The 12,933-nt window shown below is 55.6% G+C and overlaps 2 protein-coding genes across 4 annotated transcripts in view; both read right to left on the bottom strand.

Moving 5' to 3' along the window:
• Positions 1–240: 240 nt before the first annotated feature.
• Positions 241–7,234, bottom strand: Epn3 (epsin 3). 2 transcript variants are annotated; one of them, XM_026780562.1, is made up of 9 exons: positions 6,689–7,234; positions 5,455–5,573; positions 4,675–4,755; positions 4,361–4,489; positions 3,432–3,519; positions 2,735–3,004; positions 2,478–2,594; positions 2,150–2,377; positions 241–2,059 (listed from the first exon to the last, which is right to left on the bottom strand). In XM_026780562.1, the coding sequence occupies exons 1-9, from the start codon at positions 7,227–7,229 to the stop codon at positions 1,734–1,736; spliced, it is 1,899 nt and encodes a 632-aa protein (XP_026636363.1). In that variant the 5' UTR covers positions 7,230–7,234; the 3' UTR covers positions 241–1,733. The 2 variants fall into 2 exon arrangements, with proteins under 2 accessions (XP_026636363.1, XP_026636362.1); XM_026780561.1 differs by lacking the exon at positions 4,675–4,755.
• Positions 7,235–11,889: 4,655 nt separating this feature from the next.
• Positions 11,890–12,933, bottom strand: part of Mycbpap (MYCBP associated protein) — an 18,599-nt gene continuing 17,555 nt past the window's right edge. For both annotated transcript variants that reach the window (XM_013347524.2, XM_026780559.1), the window contains exon 19: positions 11,890–12,049. In XM_013347524.2, coding sequence (XP_013202978.1) covers positions 11,948–12,049 — 102 coding nt within the window. In that variant the 3' untranslated portion in view covers positions 11,890–11,947. The remainder of the gene's footprint in view (positions 12,050–12,933) is intronic.

Below are 12,933 nucleotides of genomic sequence, written 5' to 3' on the forward strand. Positions count from 1 at the left end.
TCTTCAGGGCTCCGGGGGTGGAGGGGCAGAGCTATGGGGGAGTATCAGAACCCGGGGCCACGAAGCACACTGACCTTTCAGGGTTTGGGTGGGGCAGAAGACAGAAGGGGGTGAAGAGTCACTGGTCTGCGAGCATCTGCATAGTAAACCCACAAGGAACTCTTGCAAGTAAGGAAACAGAGGCATAGACAGAGGTAAAGTCATTTACTCAGGAGCGCCTAACCACTCATTACCAAGCGATTATCATTAAGTTCGGCCCCAGAGCAGAGCTTGGCAGGCCCAGCTGACCTCCCAGCAGCTGCCCTTGCCCTTCCTACTGGCAGCAAGCTGTCTTGTGGCCTCCCTCCCTATGAGAATAGTTCCTGCCCATGTACCCAGGAAGGGCAGGCTATTGTACCACCTCCACCAGCGGTGGTGCTTCAGGCTGAGGAAACCCAGGTACAGTCTGTGACCCCAAAGAGAGTGGGACCAGCATCAGGCTGCCTGATAGGTCAGGCCCCAAGTCCCAGGTGCACATGGATAACCATGGTAACCCCCAGACGCTCAGGGCCAGCCCGTGTTTGGTTTTCTACATGTTGCAACAACCCTCCAGAGGGCCAGACCTCTGGGGGTCAAGGTGGCTCCCTTCAGCCCTGGTGAAAGGGCAGGGGCAGGGTGGGATTTAAGATGATAAAGTCAGACATTAAGATAAGGGGGCTTCCCGTGGCTGGCTATGCCGCAGCCGTATCCAGTGTTATTGGTGTGTCTACCTTGCTGCCCTCCTAGCTCCTGGAAGATGTGGGTTTAGACCTCCTTGGTTCCCCCTGGGTGAGCCCAGCATTTTGTCCAAGACAGTCAGTCAGTGTTTGCTGAATTAAACCTGATCCAGCACAGACAGCCGGACTGTCTGATTCTGAATTCCTGCCCCACATCACTCCAGTTTTGTGAGCATACTACTGTACCCCTCAAAGCTTTAGCTAGCTATTAGGCAGGAGTAGTAAGAAAGACCTATGCCACCTCACTTGGGAGGGCTGGGCCCTTAGTTTATTGTTCTCCTCCTCTTGTCTTAATTTAAAAAGAAAAAAGAAAATGAGCCCAGGCTGGCCTTGAACTCAGTATCCTCATGCCTCAGACTCCTTCAAGTGCCGGGATGATAGGTATGTGTCACCACCATATCCATCCAACTGTGTTTTGAAATTCTTAACCCAGTTTTGGACAAGGAGCACTGCATGCTCAGCTTGGGTAGGGCCCTACAAACGCTGAAGTCCTGAGTAACAGTATAACTGCGGAGGCGCCTTGCAATATGTTACATGAAATTCTCTGCCTCAGGTACATCGCGCATCAAGGAATGAGCAAATGCTATTACCCCTTGCTAGCGGGGTAGCCCATGTGTGACAGCGGATGGAGGCCTGAATGAGTGAGAGCGTAGGGAAGGAAGGCACCAGGCCGACATGAGATGGGAATGGGAGATTGAGAGGGTTCTGAGGGAATTCAGACTGTCAAGTAGTTTCCGCCTCCGCTGGTAATCAGTGCTGTGGTCCAGACCCAGCTGCCACACCCCTCAAAAAGTCCACTTGGTAAGAGCTGAGGACGTAGATTCCAGTCTTTATTAGGCGGATGTAGTCTTCGTCCCCTAGATGTCAATCCCTAGCTTGTTCAGGATCTGTCAGGGGTCCTCAGGAGCCAGGATCAATGCTCAACCTGCACGACCGCCCTCGAGGAGGCGTGGCCTCGCGCGCAGGCGCCGAAGCGTCTCAAAGGAAGGGATTGGTGCCAGCCTGCGGGGGCAGAGGTCCCGCCGGGCCGGATGTGGGCAGCAGCGGCTGAGGCAGGGTCGCGGGCGGCGGGGCGAAGGCTCCGGCTTGCGGGAAGACGCTGATCGAGGCTGGGAGGGTCGCTCCGACAGGCACGCTACTGAGCGGGAGGGGCAGGGAGGCGCTGTAGGTCATGGAGCCCAAGGGCGCCCCAACGGGTCCCATCGGCAGACCCAGCGCGGGCGAGCCGGTGCGCATCTGGTTCAGGGTCGGCCTGCCCTGCTCGCCCGCGCCAAACGGGTTAGTAGGGGACGGAGCACCCAGACCTGCGGGCGAGAGAACAGAGGATAAGGGGCTTTGCAAAGGCGGGAGTGGCACGGCCCAACGGGGTCCCAGACGCCAGGCCAGGGTTCTACCTGTCAGGAAGGGGTTCCGGGTCCTTGCAGCCAGGGGTGTCTTGACTAGTGAGTCCAGGTTGACCAAAGAAGAGGCGGAGGGGCCCAGGAAGGACTCCGGAGTCCGGCAGGGGCGCACCTCCTTTCCTGACTGTAGCGCCTCCCCTAGAACACCCAGGTCAAGGGCTTCAGAGTCCTTCATGCCATTTTGCTTGCAACTGGGACTGGTGTCTCCAAATGGGTCTAGTTCTGAAAGAAAGGTGATCAGTTCGGCAGTGGGGAAGGAAGAGGGCAGAGGTGCCCTTTGAGTCCCCCCTAGACCAAACAGCTGTATCCCAGGGCCTCTTACCCACAGGACTGCTAGACTTCCCCAGGGAGAGGGCCTGGGCACCGTCCAGGCTCTCCTTCGGCTCTGTGGATTCTACAGGTTTGGCAAATGGGTCGAAGGACGGGGCACCACCTAGAGCTGGTCGGAAGAAAGAGGGAAATAGAGTGAGCCAGAGAAAAGGGTAGAGATGGGTCTGAGATACGGCCTTCTCACCATAGACTGTCCCCGGTACTGGAGGGAAGGGGACCCAGCTTCTCACCCATGTGCCCTCCACTTACCAGAGGCGTCAGAAGTCTCCAGAGAGGCCCCCCAAGGGTCTGTTCCAGTGCTGGGGAGTTTGCGGTTGGGGGAGCTTGGCGCCCAGGGGTCTGCCATGGGGGATCCGGCAGGCAGCACTGGGGTCCTGCCCCAGGGCTCGGAAGAGGAAAGAGTAGGAAGCAAATCCCAAGGCTGGCTTCGGGACAGGGCATGTCCAGAGGGAACTGGAGACCAGGGGTCTGCTGAAGGTCCCCAGGAAGAGCCACTTGGCTCAGTATTCGGCCTGAGACCTGGAGAGGAGAGGGAGATCGCACTGACATTATCCCAACACCCCCATACCCTTTGTCCAGGGCCCTTCTCATTTGCCCAGCCCAGGTTGGATGGTGTGGTACTCACTTCACAAGTGGGATGCTAACTTGGGAGCCAGTGGTACTCTCAAGTCCATGTTTAACAAATAAGCCCAGGAACTTGGACCCCCCAAACCTGGGAGTATTGGCCTCATCAGGGCTTGGCTAGTGAGGGCAACCAGGCCCTCTGTAGAGCTTCCCAGGAGCTAAGATCTGCAGATACGCCCCCCCCCCTTACAGCAAGGCCCTCTCCCTGAGGCAGCACACTGATCCTCAGTTAAAGAGGAAGTGATTTGCCGATAGGTGGCTGGAAGGAGGAGACTCCTAGAGGCCAGTCTGAGAGGGGCCTCTTGAAGCCCTGCATGCCCACCTGGGATGTCCCATGGGTCAGCAGAGCAGTGTGTGGAAGGCAGGGCTGGGGCAGGTGCGAAGATGTCCGCCAAGTCCAGGATGGAGGACTGTGGAGGGGAGAGGCAACCATGGCTCAGAAGTGGGTGGGACAGAGAGAGAGGGGAGGCCTGACCTGACACCAGCTCATTTCCCTCCTTTCTTCATTGCACAGGCATCTTTTAATGACCCCTCACCTCTGATCAGCATTTCCCATTTATAAAATGCTTCCTCGTCCATCCAGTGTCCCATCTCATAACACCCCTGTGAGGTAGGTAATGTACCTATGTGACAGATGAGCCAACTAGCTGAAGCCCAGAGAGAGGAAAGGGTTTGCCCAGAGTTATATAGTTACACAGTCAGAGAGAGGCAGAGCTGTGCTAGATCCCGGGCCACCAGAAAGGGGTACTCTAGGCAGAAAGAGGAATGAGTCTATTTCCCTAGCCCAGTACTCAAGAGAAACTGGCCACCACAGACACAAGAGAGGAAGAAGAGAGAGGCACCCCAGGGACAGAATGAATAACCTGGGAAAAATTATCTTGCTGTCAGTGGCCACCTGCTCCCCTTCCCGGGGAACCTATTTTCAGCACCATGCACTTGAACCAGCTCCTAATCCAGACCCACAGTATCACGTGATCATACGGTGTGAGAGCTGGAACTGTCCAAAACACCCACTGTGTAAAAAGGGAAACTGAGGCCAGTCATACGTCCCAAGTCATTCAGTGGCAGGAAGTGCAAGGCGTCTCCATCATGACTCTGACAGGCCACTTCGCTTCACCAACCCCTGCTGTGTTCCCGCCACCTTCATTTCCCACTTAGTGCTTGCAGCAAGCTCTGCTCTGCACATTGTACTGATGCCAACTTTGCTACATCTAGTCCTGGTCGAGCGGCGCTCCTCAGCCCATTGTCTACCTGACTAGTTTTCAGCTTCTCCTCCTCCTTTCTCTCCTCTCTCCCAGGCTCTCTGTCCCGCCGTCGATGGCCAGCAGGTTCTGTGCCATTCGCCACTGGAGAGTCATCTTCCTTCCAGGACCTCACCCCCTGCAGGGGGGACAGGTAGGGAGGGCATGAGCAAGGGATTGGGGGTCAGCAGAGAGCAGGTGGGAGACACCCAAATTAGCGCAGCAGAGAAGCTGATTAGTGCCCCTTGATCCGCCACCAATGCCGTCACCGTCACCGAATTGTGGTAGGCACCTGTGGCCTGGGCAAGTTTGCCCCTATACTACCTTTTCATGCTCCTGCCGGCTCAGGCTCAGAGCCAGCTGCAGCTGAAGGTCCTCATCCCTGTGGGAGGCTGGGGGGACTGGCTGTGAGGGAGGAAGACAGGGATGAACTTGGCCCAGTGCTCCCACCCCAAGGCTAGAGAGGGCTAGCACAGTCCTGCCCAGGCAGAGAGATGGAGACAGAGATGCTCCTTGCTCGAGGGGTTGGGCCTTGAAAGGGTGGCTGTCTCCCTGCTGTGGGTCTGAGATGCTACTTAAGAATCAGCCTCCCAAGTGGAGGCTAGTGAGCCCCAAACTTCTTCCTTCCTCCACAGCCACCCTGTGCAGACTCGGGTCTCACCTATCTTTTTCTTCTAGGTACCCTGAGAACCTCTCTAGCCCACCCATGGAAGAGGCATGAATGTTTCTAGCCTGGTCGGTCCATAGAAGTCATGGCAAAGATGTGGAGGTATCAGAGGAAGGACAGTTGATGGGAGGAAGCAATAGCCCCTGTGTTTTCTCAGAACATGTCAGCACACACCTCTCCTAAGCACAAAGAGAGGAGCAGGTCCCAAAGGTACACCACAGACCCCCAACTACACACCACGTCTTCTGGGTCCTGCTTGAGAACCACCAAAAGTTGGAGTCCGTGACTGGGACAGATCAGGCACATCGATGTGCCCTGTGCCGCCTTGGGGGCTAGAGCGGGTCTCCAGATCCAGGGTGGAGAGCTCAAGCAGAGGCTAGTGAGTACCAGACCTCCTTCCTTCCTCCACAGACACCCTGTACAGACCCAGGTCTCACCTTTTCAGCCTCCTCACGGCTCATGGCCAAGGCCAGCTGCAGCTGCAGCTCTTCTTCTCCAGACGTCTGGGGCCGTGCCTGCTCCAGGTCTGAGGCATAGCGCGGGGATGAGGATGCAGCTGTAACAAGTGTGGCTCCCGTGAGCACACCTGTCCCCACGGGCCCCACACTCCTCTGCCTGCCCGGAAGCTGGGGCTCACAGAGGGTGAGCCAAAGGAGACTGGCTATTAAGGTGCCAGTGAACCAGGCAGCACACTGGACACCCATTAGGGATTTTCCACTGCACTGCTAAGGCAGATGCCAGGGCCCCTTGGGCAAGGAGTAGACAATGCAGGGGGTCCCTGGCCATGGTCCTAAGTCAGGACTTAATGCAGGTCCCTGACTTCAGCTCTTGAACTCTTCCAATAGGACTGTAGCCTGCTTGGGGCCACAGGGATTAGGAGGAAGGGATCTGCCAATCAAAGAAAATCACAGCCTCGGAGCCCAAGTAGGCCATCATGGGCTTTATGGAGGAGGGCCGTTCTGGTATTCCCCGGGTCACAAAGGCCTCCACCACTGTGGCAAGCTATCAGAAAGGACGTTTCGTCATCAGCCACCCTTGTTTTCAAGGACAATACTCTTGAGTGGTGGGGGTTTACAGAACGTCAGGTGTCTGAGTAAAAGAGTCAAGGGCATTCTTGGCCTTGTCTCCTTCAGTTCTCAGATCAAACAATAGAGGGAGGTAAGTGGACCTCTGCTCTACAGAGAGCTGGTTGCCCAAGCCACGCAGCATGGAAGGAACAGAATGAATGGTATGTAAGTCCAGAGCCTTAGGTGGTGGTACACGCCTTTAATCCCAGCACTTGGGAGGCAAAGGCAGTCGGATCTCTGTGAGTTCGAGGCCAGCCTGCTCTACAAGAGCTAGTTCCAGGACAGGCTTCAAAGCTACAGAGAAACCCTGTCTCGAAAAACCAAAGCAAAGCAAGTCCAGAGCCTGCATTTCGACCTCCATGCTGCCCTCTCAACAGCTAACTAATGGGGCAAACAACTGATGATGTCATTAGTTCATCTGGATCACTAAGCACCTACTATGTGCAGGCATTGTGCTTTCCACGTTACATTCTTTATCTGTATGGGTCCTCCCAACTTCCTTTCTGAGATAGGAACTATCTGTCATTTATTGTTCCTGGCTACAGAGCCAGGACTGTGGCTAGGCTACCCACCCTCTCCAGTCATACTGTTAGGGTCTACTCACAGGTGTAGGAGGAGGGGGAGCCCCGAGATCTTCGGCTGAAGCCCAGCTGCCCGCTGCCAATGCCCATGCCTTCCAGGGCCATTCTCTCTTTGGTCTTGAGAGCGTGGGTTCGCTCTTGCCGCAGGCGCTCCTCGTCTTTGAGCAGAGCCATCACCTGCTTGACCTTCTCCCGAACGTTGACGCCTTGGTCCTTGCCATCACGGTCAATGTACTGGAAGTCCTTGAGTGTCTGGATGGTGTAGAGGTTCTCACGGCATTGGTGGGCCACACGCTCCGAGCCCGTCTTGAGCAGGTAGTCCAGCAGTGTCAAAGCCTTGTATACATGTCGCCAGTTCTTACCGCTGTCATTGAGCCTCCGCCACAGCATGCCCATGACCTCAGCAAAGGCCACTGTGTTGAAGGTCAGGTCAGCAATCTCTGACATGAGGGAACTGGGTGGGCCCCAGGGGTCATTGCTGGTGGCCTCGCGCACCTTGACCTCAGCCTCTGAGTAGTTGTGAACAATGTTCTTCACCTGGCGGCGGAGCGCAGAGGTTGTCATGGTTGGGGACTTGGAGGTGGGCAGCCCCCGTCCTCGCCGGAGGTAGAGGGCTGAGGGCCACCGTCTTGAGGTCACGGTCTCGAAGGATGGGCCGCCTTGCTTTCAGCAGGGCGGCTGTGTCCTTGGGTTCCACATGGGGCTGGGAAAAAGAGGACCTGGGATTCAGGATCAGTGGCTCCCTCACTGTTCCTTTCCTCATTGAGTATGGCCTGGCCAGACCGTCCCTGCTGCCAGTGAAAGCTTTTGGCCGACACTTTTATCTTTCCTACCGTATTCAGTATTCAATGGACCCTGTTTGGCATTCTCGTCTATATGACCACCAGACCAAGATGTTGAAATCCCTATATCTAGTCACATATGGGGACAGTGGGACTCAGAATCGGTCCACGATTCCTTTGCGGTCACAGAGCTCCCTCCACCTGAATGTGTGGCTTCAAGGATCACCCAGTGACCACCAGGAATGTCACTCTCCCGCCTTGCTCATGCTTGTCTCCTCCGCCATTTGCGCTGTGACCTTTCCAGCTTAGCCCTTTATTCTCTCTTCTCCTAGGGCCATTTTTCATAATTTAATTCTCGCAACACTTATTCCCTGAGGGTCTCTCCCCGAGTCCCGCGATGTGGTTGTAGAATACCCACGGCCCAGTGAAAGGGTACGATCACGGCCCAGTGTGGGCATGCGCAGGGGTAAAGGAGGCACAAGCAGGGAAAATAGTGGGCAACTTCCTATAGGAAGTGGCGCTGAGCTGGAGATGAGACGCAAAGGGAAGAGTGAGGAAAGGGAAGCAACCAGCAAAGTGGGGAATCTGTGAGTACTGGGGCACACCCCCTGGCCTCCACCACAGACACACAGGAGTGCCGTGGTGACCGCCTACCGCAAAGGGCATGCAGGTGACAGGGGTAAGACTGACAATACCCACCTCTCCTTGAGACTAATTCAGCACTTACTGTCTGTGTCGCCTAGTTAGCTAATTAATTTAATCTAATTACTTGTCTCAGAACCACCTTTTCAGCCAGAACAGAAGTTCCCTGAAGGCAGGGGCAATTCAAGCAAACTATCAAGGCCTTAGGCACTCAGAGGACCTGACAGCCCAACAGAGGCAGACTCAAAGGGACAATCAGCCTCATGTCCTCCCACAGCCTCAGGAGGCATAAGAGTCCACCAAGGCCTTGTCAGAGACCCAAAGTAGGATCTCCTGCCATAGTCATGGCACTAATATAGTTTCACACACGAATACATGTGCACAAACACACACACAGAAGCTGGGTCAGCAGAGCCTCCACTTTCTCCATGAAAGCCCCCTACTACCACAGAGATCTCCCCTCCCCGATTGCCCTCGGGCGGACCAGCTGTCCCAGCCTCCTGAAGGGTAGGCGTGAAGGTTGTGTACAGGAAGTTTGTCCTTCCAGTGCTGAAAGGGAATGATCATCTCCGTTCTGAGTACCTGCGGGTCCCAGTCTTGGGCCGAGAGATGGGAGTCTGTGGAAACTGCCCCCCCTGGCCCGTAGGGCTGCCTACCTTGTGTCTCTCTGTCCAGCTGGCCTTCTGTGAGAATGGCCACAGCCACAACTTGTTTAACTCCTGCCCTCCCCCTCGCTAGTGACTCAGACCTGTGTTCACCTCCCCAGTGGGAGGGCTGGCTGGCAGTGGCAGAGTCAAGATGGGGAATAATCATGAGCGAAGCCCGCCCTGGTGAACTTGCTCCTCCCTGCTGGCTGCTGGAATTGGCGGAACCAGTCAGGTCAGACCTCCTGACTCTACCAGAGCCCTACCTGGGCCTGGCTTCCCAGGCCTTCTCACTTTGCCGGGGTGGGTACAACCAGCCTTCATGGGAAGGGACCCTCTGTGTAGGCACCGTGGCCAAACCTGGATTTTTCTCCTCGGAACAAGGTGGACATTGCTTACACACCTTTGCTGGAGCCTGGGAAAGGAAGGGGCCAGAAACAAAAGGAGATGCCTGAACCTCCACCCCAGCCGTTCCTCTACTCTTAAGGAGTTTAACATAGTAGGGACATAGTAAGGAGAATGAGGGGCAGGGTACGGTCCGGAGCAGGCGTGAAGCTGAAGCTGAGAGGAAAGGAAGGCGGGAGGAGCGGCTGGGAGCCCTGCCAGCGGTGTTACAAGCAGAAGGTTTTATCGAACACAATATGCCCAGGAATAAAAGGGAGTGAAACACAAACCCAGCTGCCGATAAGACGGTGCGGCAGCGGCAGCCCCAGGGCAGCGGGTATGGAATTACTGCAGTGACCTTGAGCCAGACCCTGCCAGGTGGAGGGAAGGGTGCTGAGCAGCCAGGACCTAGGGAGGCCACTTTAGAGATGGAAAGAAGGCAGGAGGATACTAGTAGAGAGAGGGCATAGGTTGGTCTGGGGGTGGGAGCACAGAGTATAGACTCCCTCCTCCACACGGGTCCTCAAGGAGGAATTGGAGTGGAGGGACTTCTCAGGACACAAGTCCAGAAGGGTGCCAGGGTGGGGGATGGAGAAATTCCTAAAAGTCAGCACTGAGGAAGCAGATGGCATCCCCAGGGTGGAGGTTCAGAGAGATAGAAAGAACCAATCACGCACGAATTTGCCAAAGTATGTGTGCACCCCCACCAGCCAGCACCCCTCCCCATCTTCTGTCCCCATCAAGCCCAGAGTGAGCAATGGGGGAGTGGCAGTGTCCTTCTTGCTGCTAGAGGGATGTGGGACTGGATGGTAGCTAACCTTAGGCTGTCTGGCTTCATCAGACCTGAGTTGGCTGTGTCCAGGGGCGCACTGGAGTGGACTAAGGGGCCACCCTAAGGTTAGAGGTGCAAATAAGGAGATATGCCAGGATCTGAGGGGATTGCCACTGAGAACCTCCGGATGGCCCTGCGTCCCTTTCTGGAGGGACCAGGAAGGTAGGAAGGGTTGCAGGTAAGAAGCCTCCAGGTCCTCCTCCACTGCCCTGCCTTGCCTTTTCTCGAGCCTGGGAGAGAGACTAAATCCTGACTGAGCCCACTCTAGCCCCCGCCCTCATGCAGGGCACCACCGCGGCGCGGGAGGGAGCTTACCTCCAGTGTGGGCTCCCTCACCCCAGCCCCAGCAGGCTCTGCAGTGAACCTCTGACTTGTGGGGGATGGTACAGCCTCAGGAGCAGCTCCAGAGCCATCCACCATAGACCCTGGTCTCGGGAGCCCCACCCTCGACCAGAGGCACAGGGCCCTCTGAAGGACAGCAGAGTCCCCCAGCAGGTTGCAGCTCAGCCTCTCGGGCGGCTGCCTCTCCGACTCCTGCCGGCCAGCACTCTCCGGAGGAAAGTTGTTCAGCTGGCCAGGCAAGTCTGCCTCAGCAGTAACAGGACACAGGATGACGGGCGGGCGTGTTTAACCCCTTCCTGCTGTCTGCCGGGCGGTGCCTTGGGGGGGGGGGAGGAGGCAGGCCTGTGTGTCTGCCGGTGACCTCAGGGGTACAGACCTGGAGCTGACCCACTCCCACCCTGCAGCCAGTTGACCTTTCTACTGCCTCCTCAGCTAGAAGGGGGGAAGGCAACTCCAGTACCCCTACCACGCCCTTACCCCTCCTAGCTGAGAGGACAGTAAAACAGAAGGCAGAACACCCCCCCCCCCCGCCCCGGGGGGTTGTCTTTTCCTGTTCCCAGCTGGCTTCGCCTGGCCTCTCCGACTCTGGGAGGGCCCTGCCGCCTCTGAACCGCCTTCCTCCTCAGCTCACCTGGAGAGTGCTGAAGGCTCGTGAGGTATGAATCCCACAGGATTTTGCTGCGCCCGAGCTGCCGGCTGCCCTTGATCCGCTGCTGCACCTAAAGACCCTCAGCCCACAAGTTTTTTTTTTTCCATTTGTTACAACAGAAACCCCAGGATGACCCGAGCAGGCACTGCCTTTCTGTCCCAGCTGCTACCCTTCACCTATTTCACAGTCCGCATCCCTTCGTTCCAGGAAGGAGTGGGAATTCTTAAAGCTGTTTCGTTGTTTCGCTTGAGACCTTGTCTCCAGGTGTAGCCCAGGCTGGCCTCAGAGTCATTATCTAGCTCGGGCTGATTTTGAATTAAAAACCTTCAGTGTCCCACTGAGATTACATTTTTCACCAGAGCAGAAAACTGGCTCCGGGCCAGATGTGTTAGCTGGAGGAAGGGATAAAGCAGACTGGAACCCAAATCCTACCCTCTGGTTTAGGACAAGGGTGCTAAAGAGAACAGACCGGGAGAGGAAAACAGTACTTGTGAGACTTTCTTGGATTATCACAAATAGTTGTACTTTTGTTTGTTTTTCTTCAGACCTGGGGTGGGTCTGGGCTTGGCCCCAGGTCCTCTGGGGTTTAGAAAGCTTGGCCAAGCTTGGCCAGTGCCACCTGAGGGATGAGGAGAGCTGAAGTAGAAGACCTCAGGAAGCCAGATCCCATTGGTTCTGCTTCAGCTCCTAGTCTCTCACTGGGTCACTTGTGTTGACTTCAGGAAACACGCCCCTGAAAGTGTGGGCCTGAGGCAGGGACAATCTGCCCGGTCACCTGACTTCATTCCTTGCCCTGCTACCCCCTTGTTCTTCGGCTTGTCATTTGCACATCTCCTCCCTACATGTGGGTGGCTCCCAGAACCACATGTGGGCAGGTGGGATACAGCCATCACCTGACACAGTGGAGATCCAGCATGCCCAGAGGCACAACGGAAGTGGTAGGAACCTAAAGATTCTTTATTGACTTTTTCTAACCCTTTTCCCAGGAGGCAGCGTGGGCCCAAGAGTCAGCTGCAAAAACGCAAAGGCTCTTCGACACTCTTTAGGGGGCTGAGCTCATCTGCCAGGACCATCATGTCAGTAATCAGGGTATCCAACAGCCCGTAGACCTGAAAGAACAGGACAGACATCAGAAGCGAAGGGCTAGCTCACTCTGCAGAAGAGAAAATACGGAGAGGAATGCCAAAGTTGTACAGTGAATTGCTGCGTGTAATTGCTTTTTAGATCTGGAGTGGGCCTGGGCTCAGACCCAATTCTGTGTTGGTTTTCCAGAAGCCAACTCTCCTTCCTGTAAGATCATAGATCTACACGCTGAAGCTTCCAAAACCGAGTCTGAGCCTTCTGCTGCAGCTGGACCACACAGCCTAAGAAAACTGACTCTTAGTACCATAGAATCAAAGAAGGGATTATACCCCGAGTCCCCAGAGCCCTATAAATACTTTCTAGACCCCATCAGCCATCAGAAAACTCAGTGATGTCACAGGCAGCAGTAAACAGAACTGCTGGTCAAATGAGACCCTAGGGTGGTCCCACAATGTACGATAATGTAAGCCCAGGTTCACAATGCTTTATCTGTGCAAGACCAAGTATCCCTGTTAGATAGGATGACATAGTGAGCATGGTTTTGTAGACCTCCCCACACCTCAGAAAAACTGCAGTAACAAAAGACCAAGATGACCTGGGGGCATCTCTGCGGGCCTGCTGCTGAAGATCAGATCCTGATTGAAGTCTTCTCAATGGACGGATACATGTCCTTCCAATGTACATCGCCCCCTCTAGAGCTCGCCTTAAATTCCATTCCCGTGTGAGTGCTGGGAAATCTAGGGACCTTTAAGAGGTCTTTGAATCTTGAGGAGCCCACCCTCGCAGAGCAAAGGAGTCCTAGCTCCTCCTTTTGTGCACCTTCCACACGAGGCCAGTTGCCCTTCTGCTTTGGGTCATGAGTGAAGCAGCATGAGTGTCCTCTCTCCCTCCCTCTCTCCCTTCCCCTCCC

The sequence above is a fragment of the Microtus ochrogaster genome, chromosome 7, assembly GCF_000317375.1.
Source record: "Microtus ochrogaster isolate Prairie Vole_2 chromosome 7, MicOch1.0, whole genome shotgun sequence".
NCBI lineage: Eukaryota > Metazoa > Chordata > Mammalia > Rodentia > Cricetidae > Microtus > Microtus ochrogaster.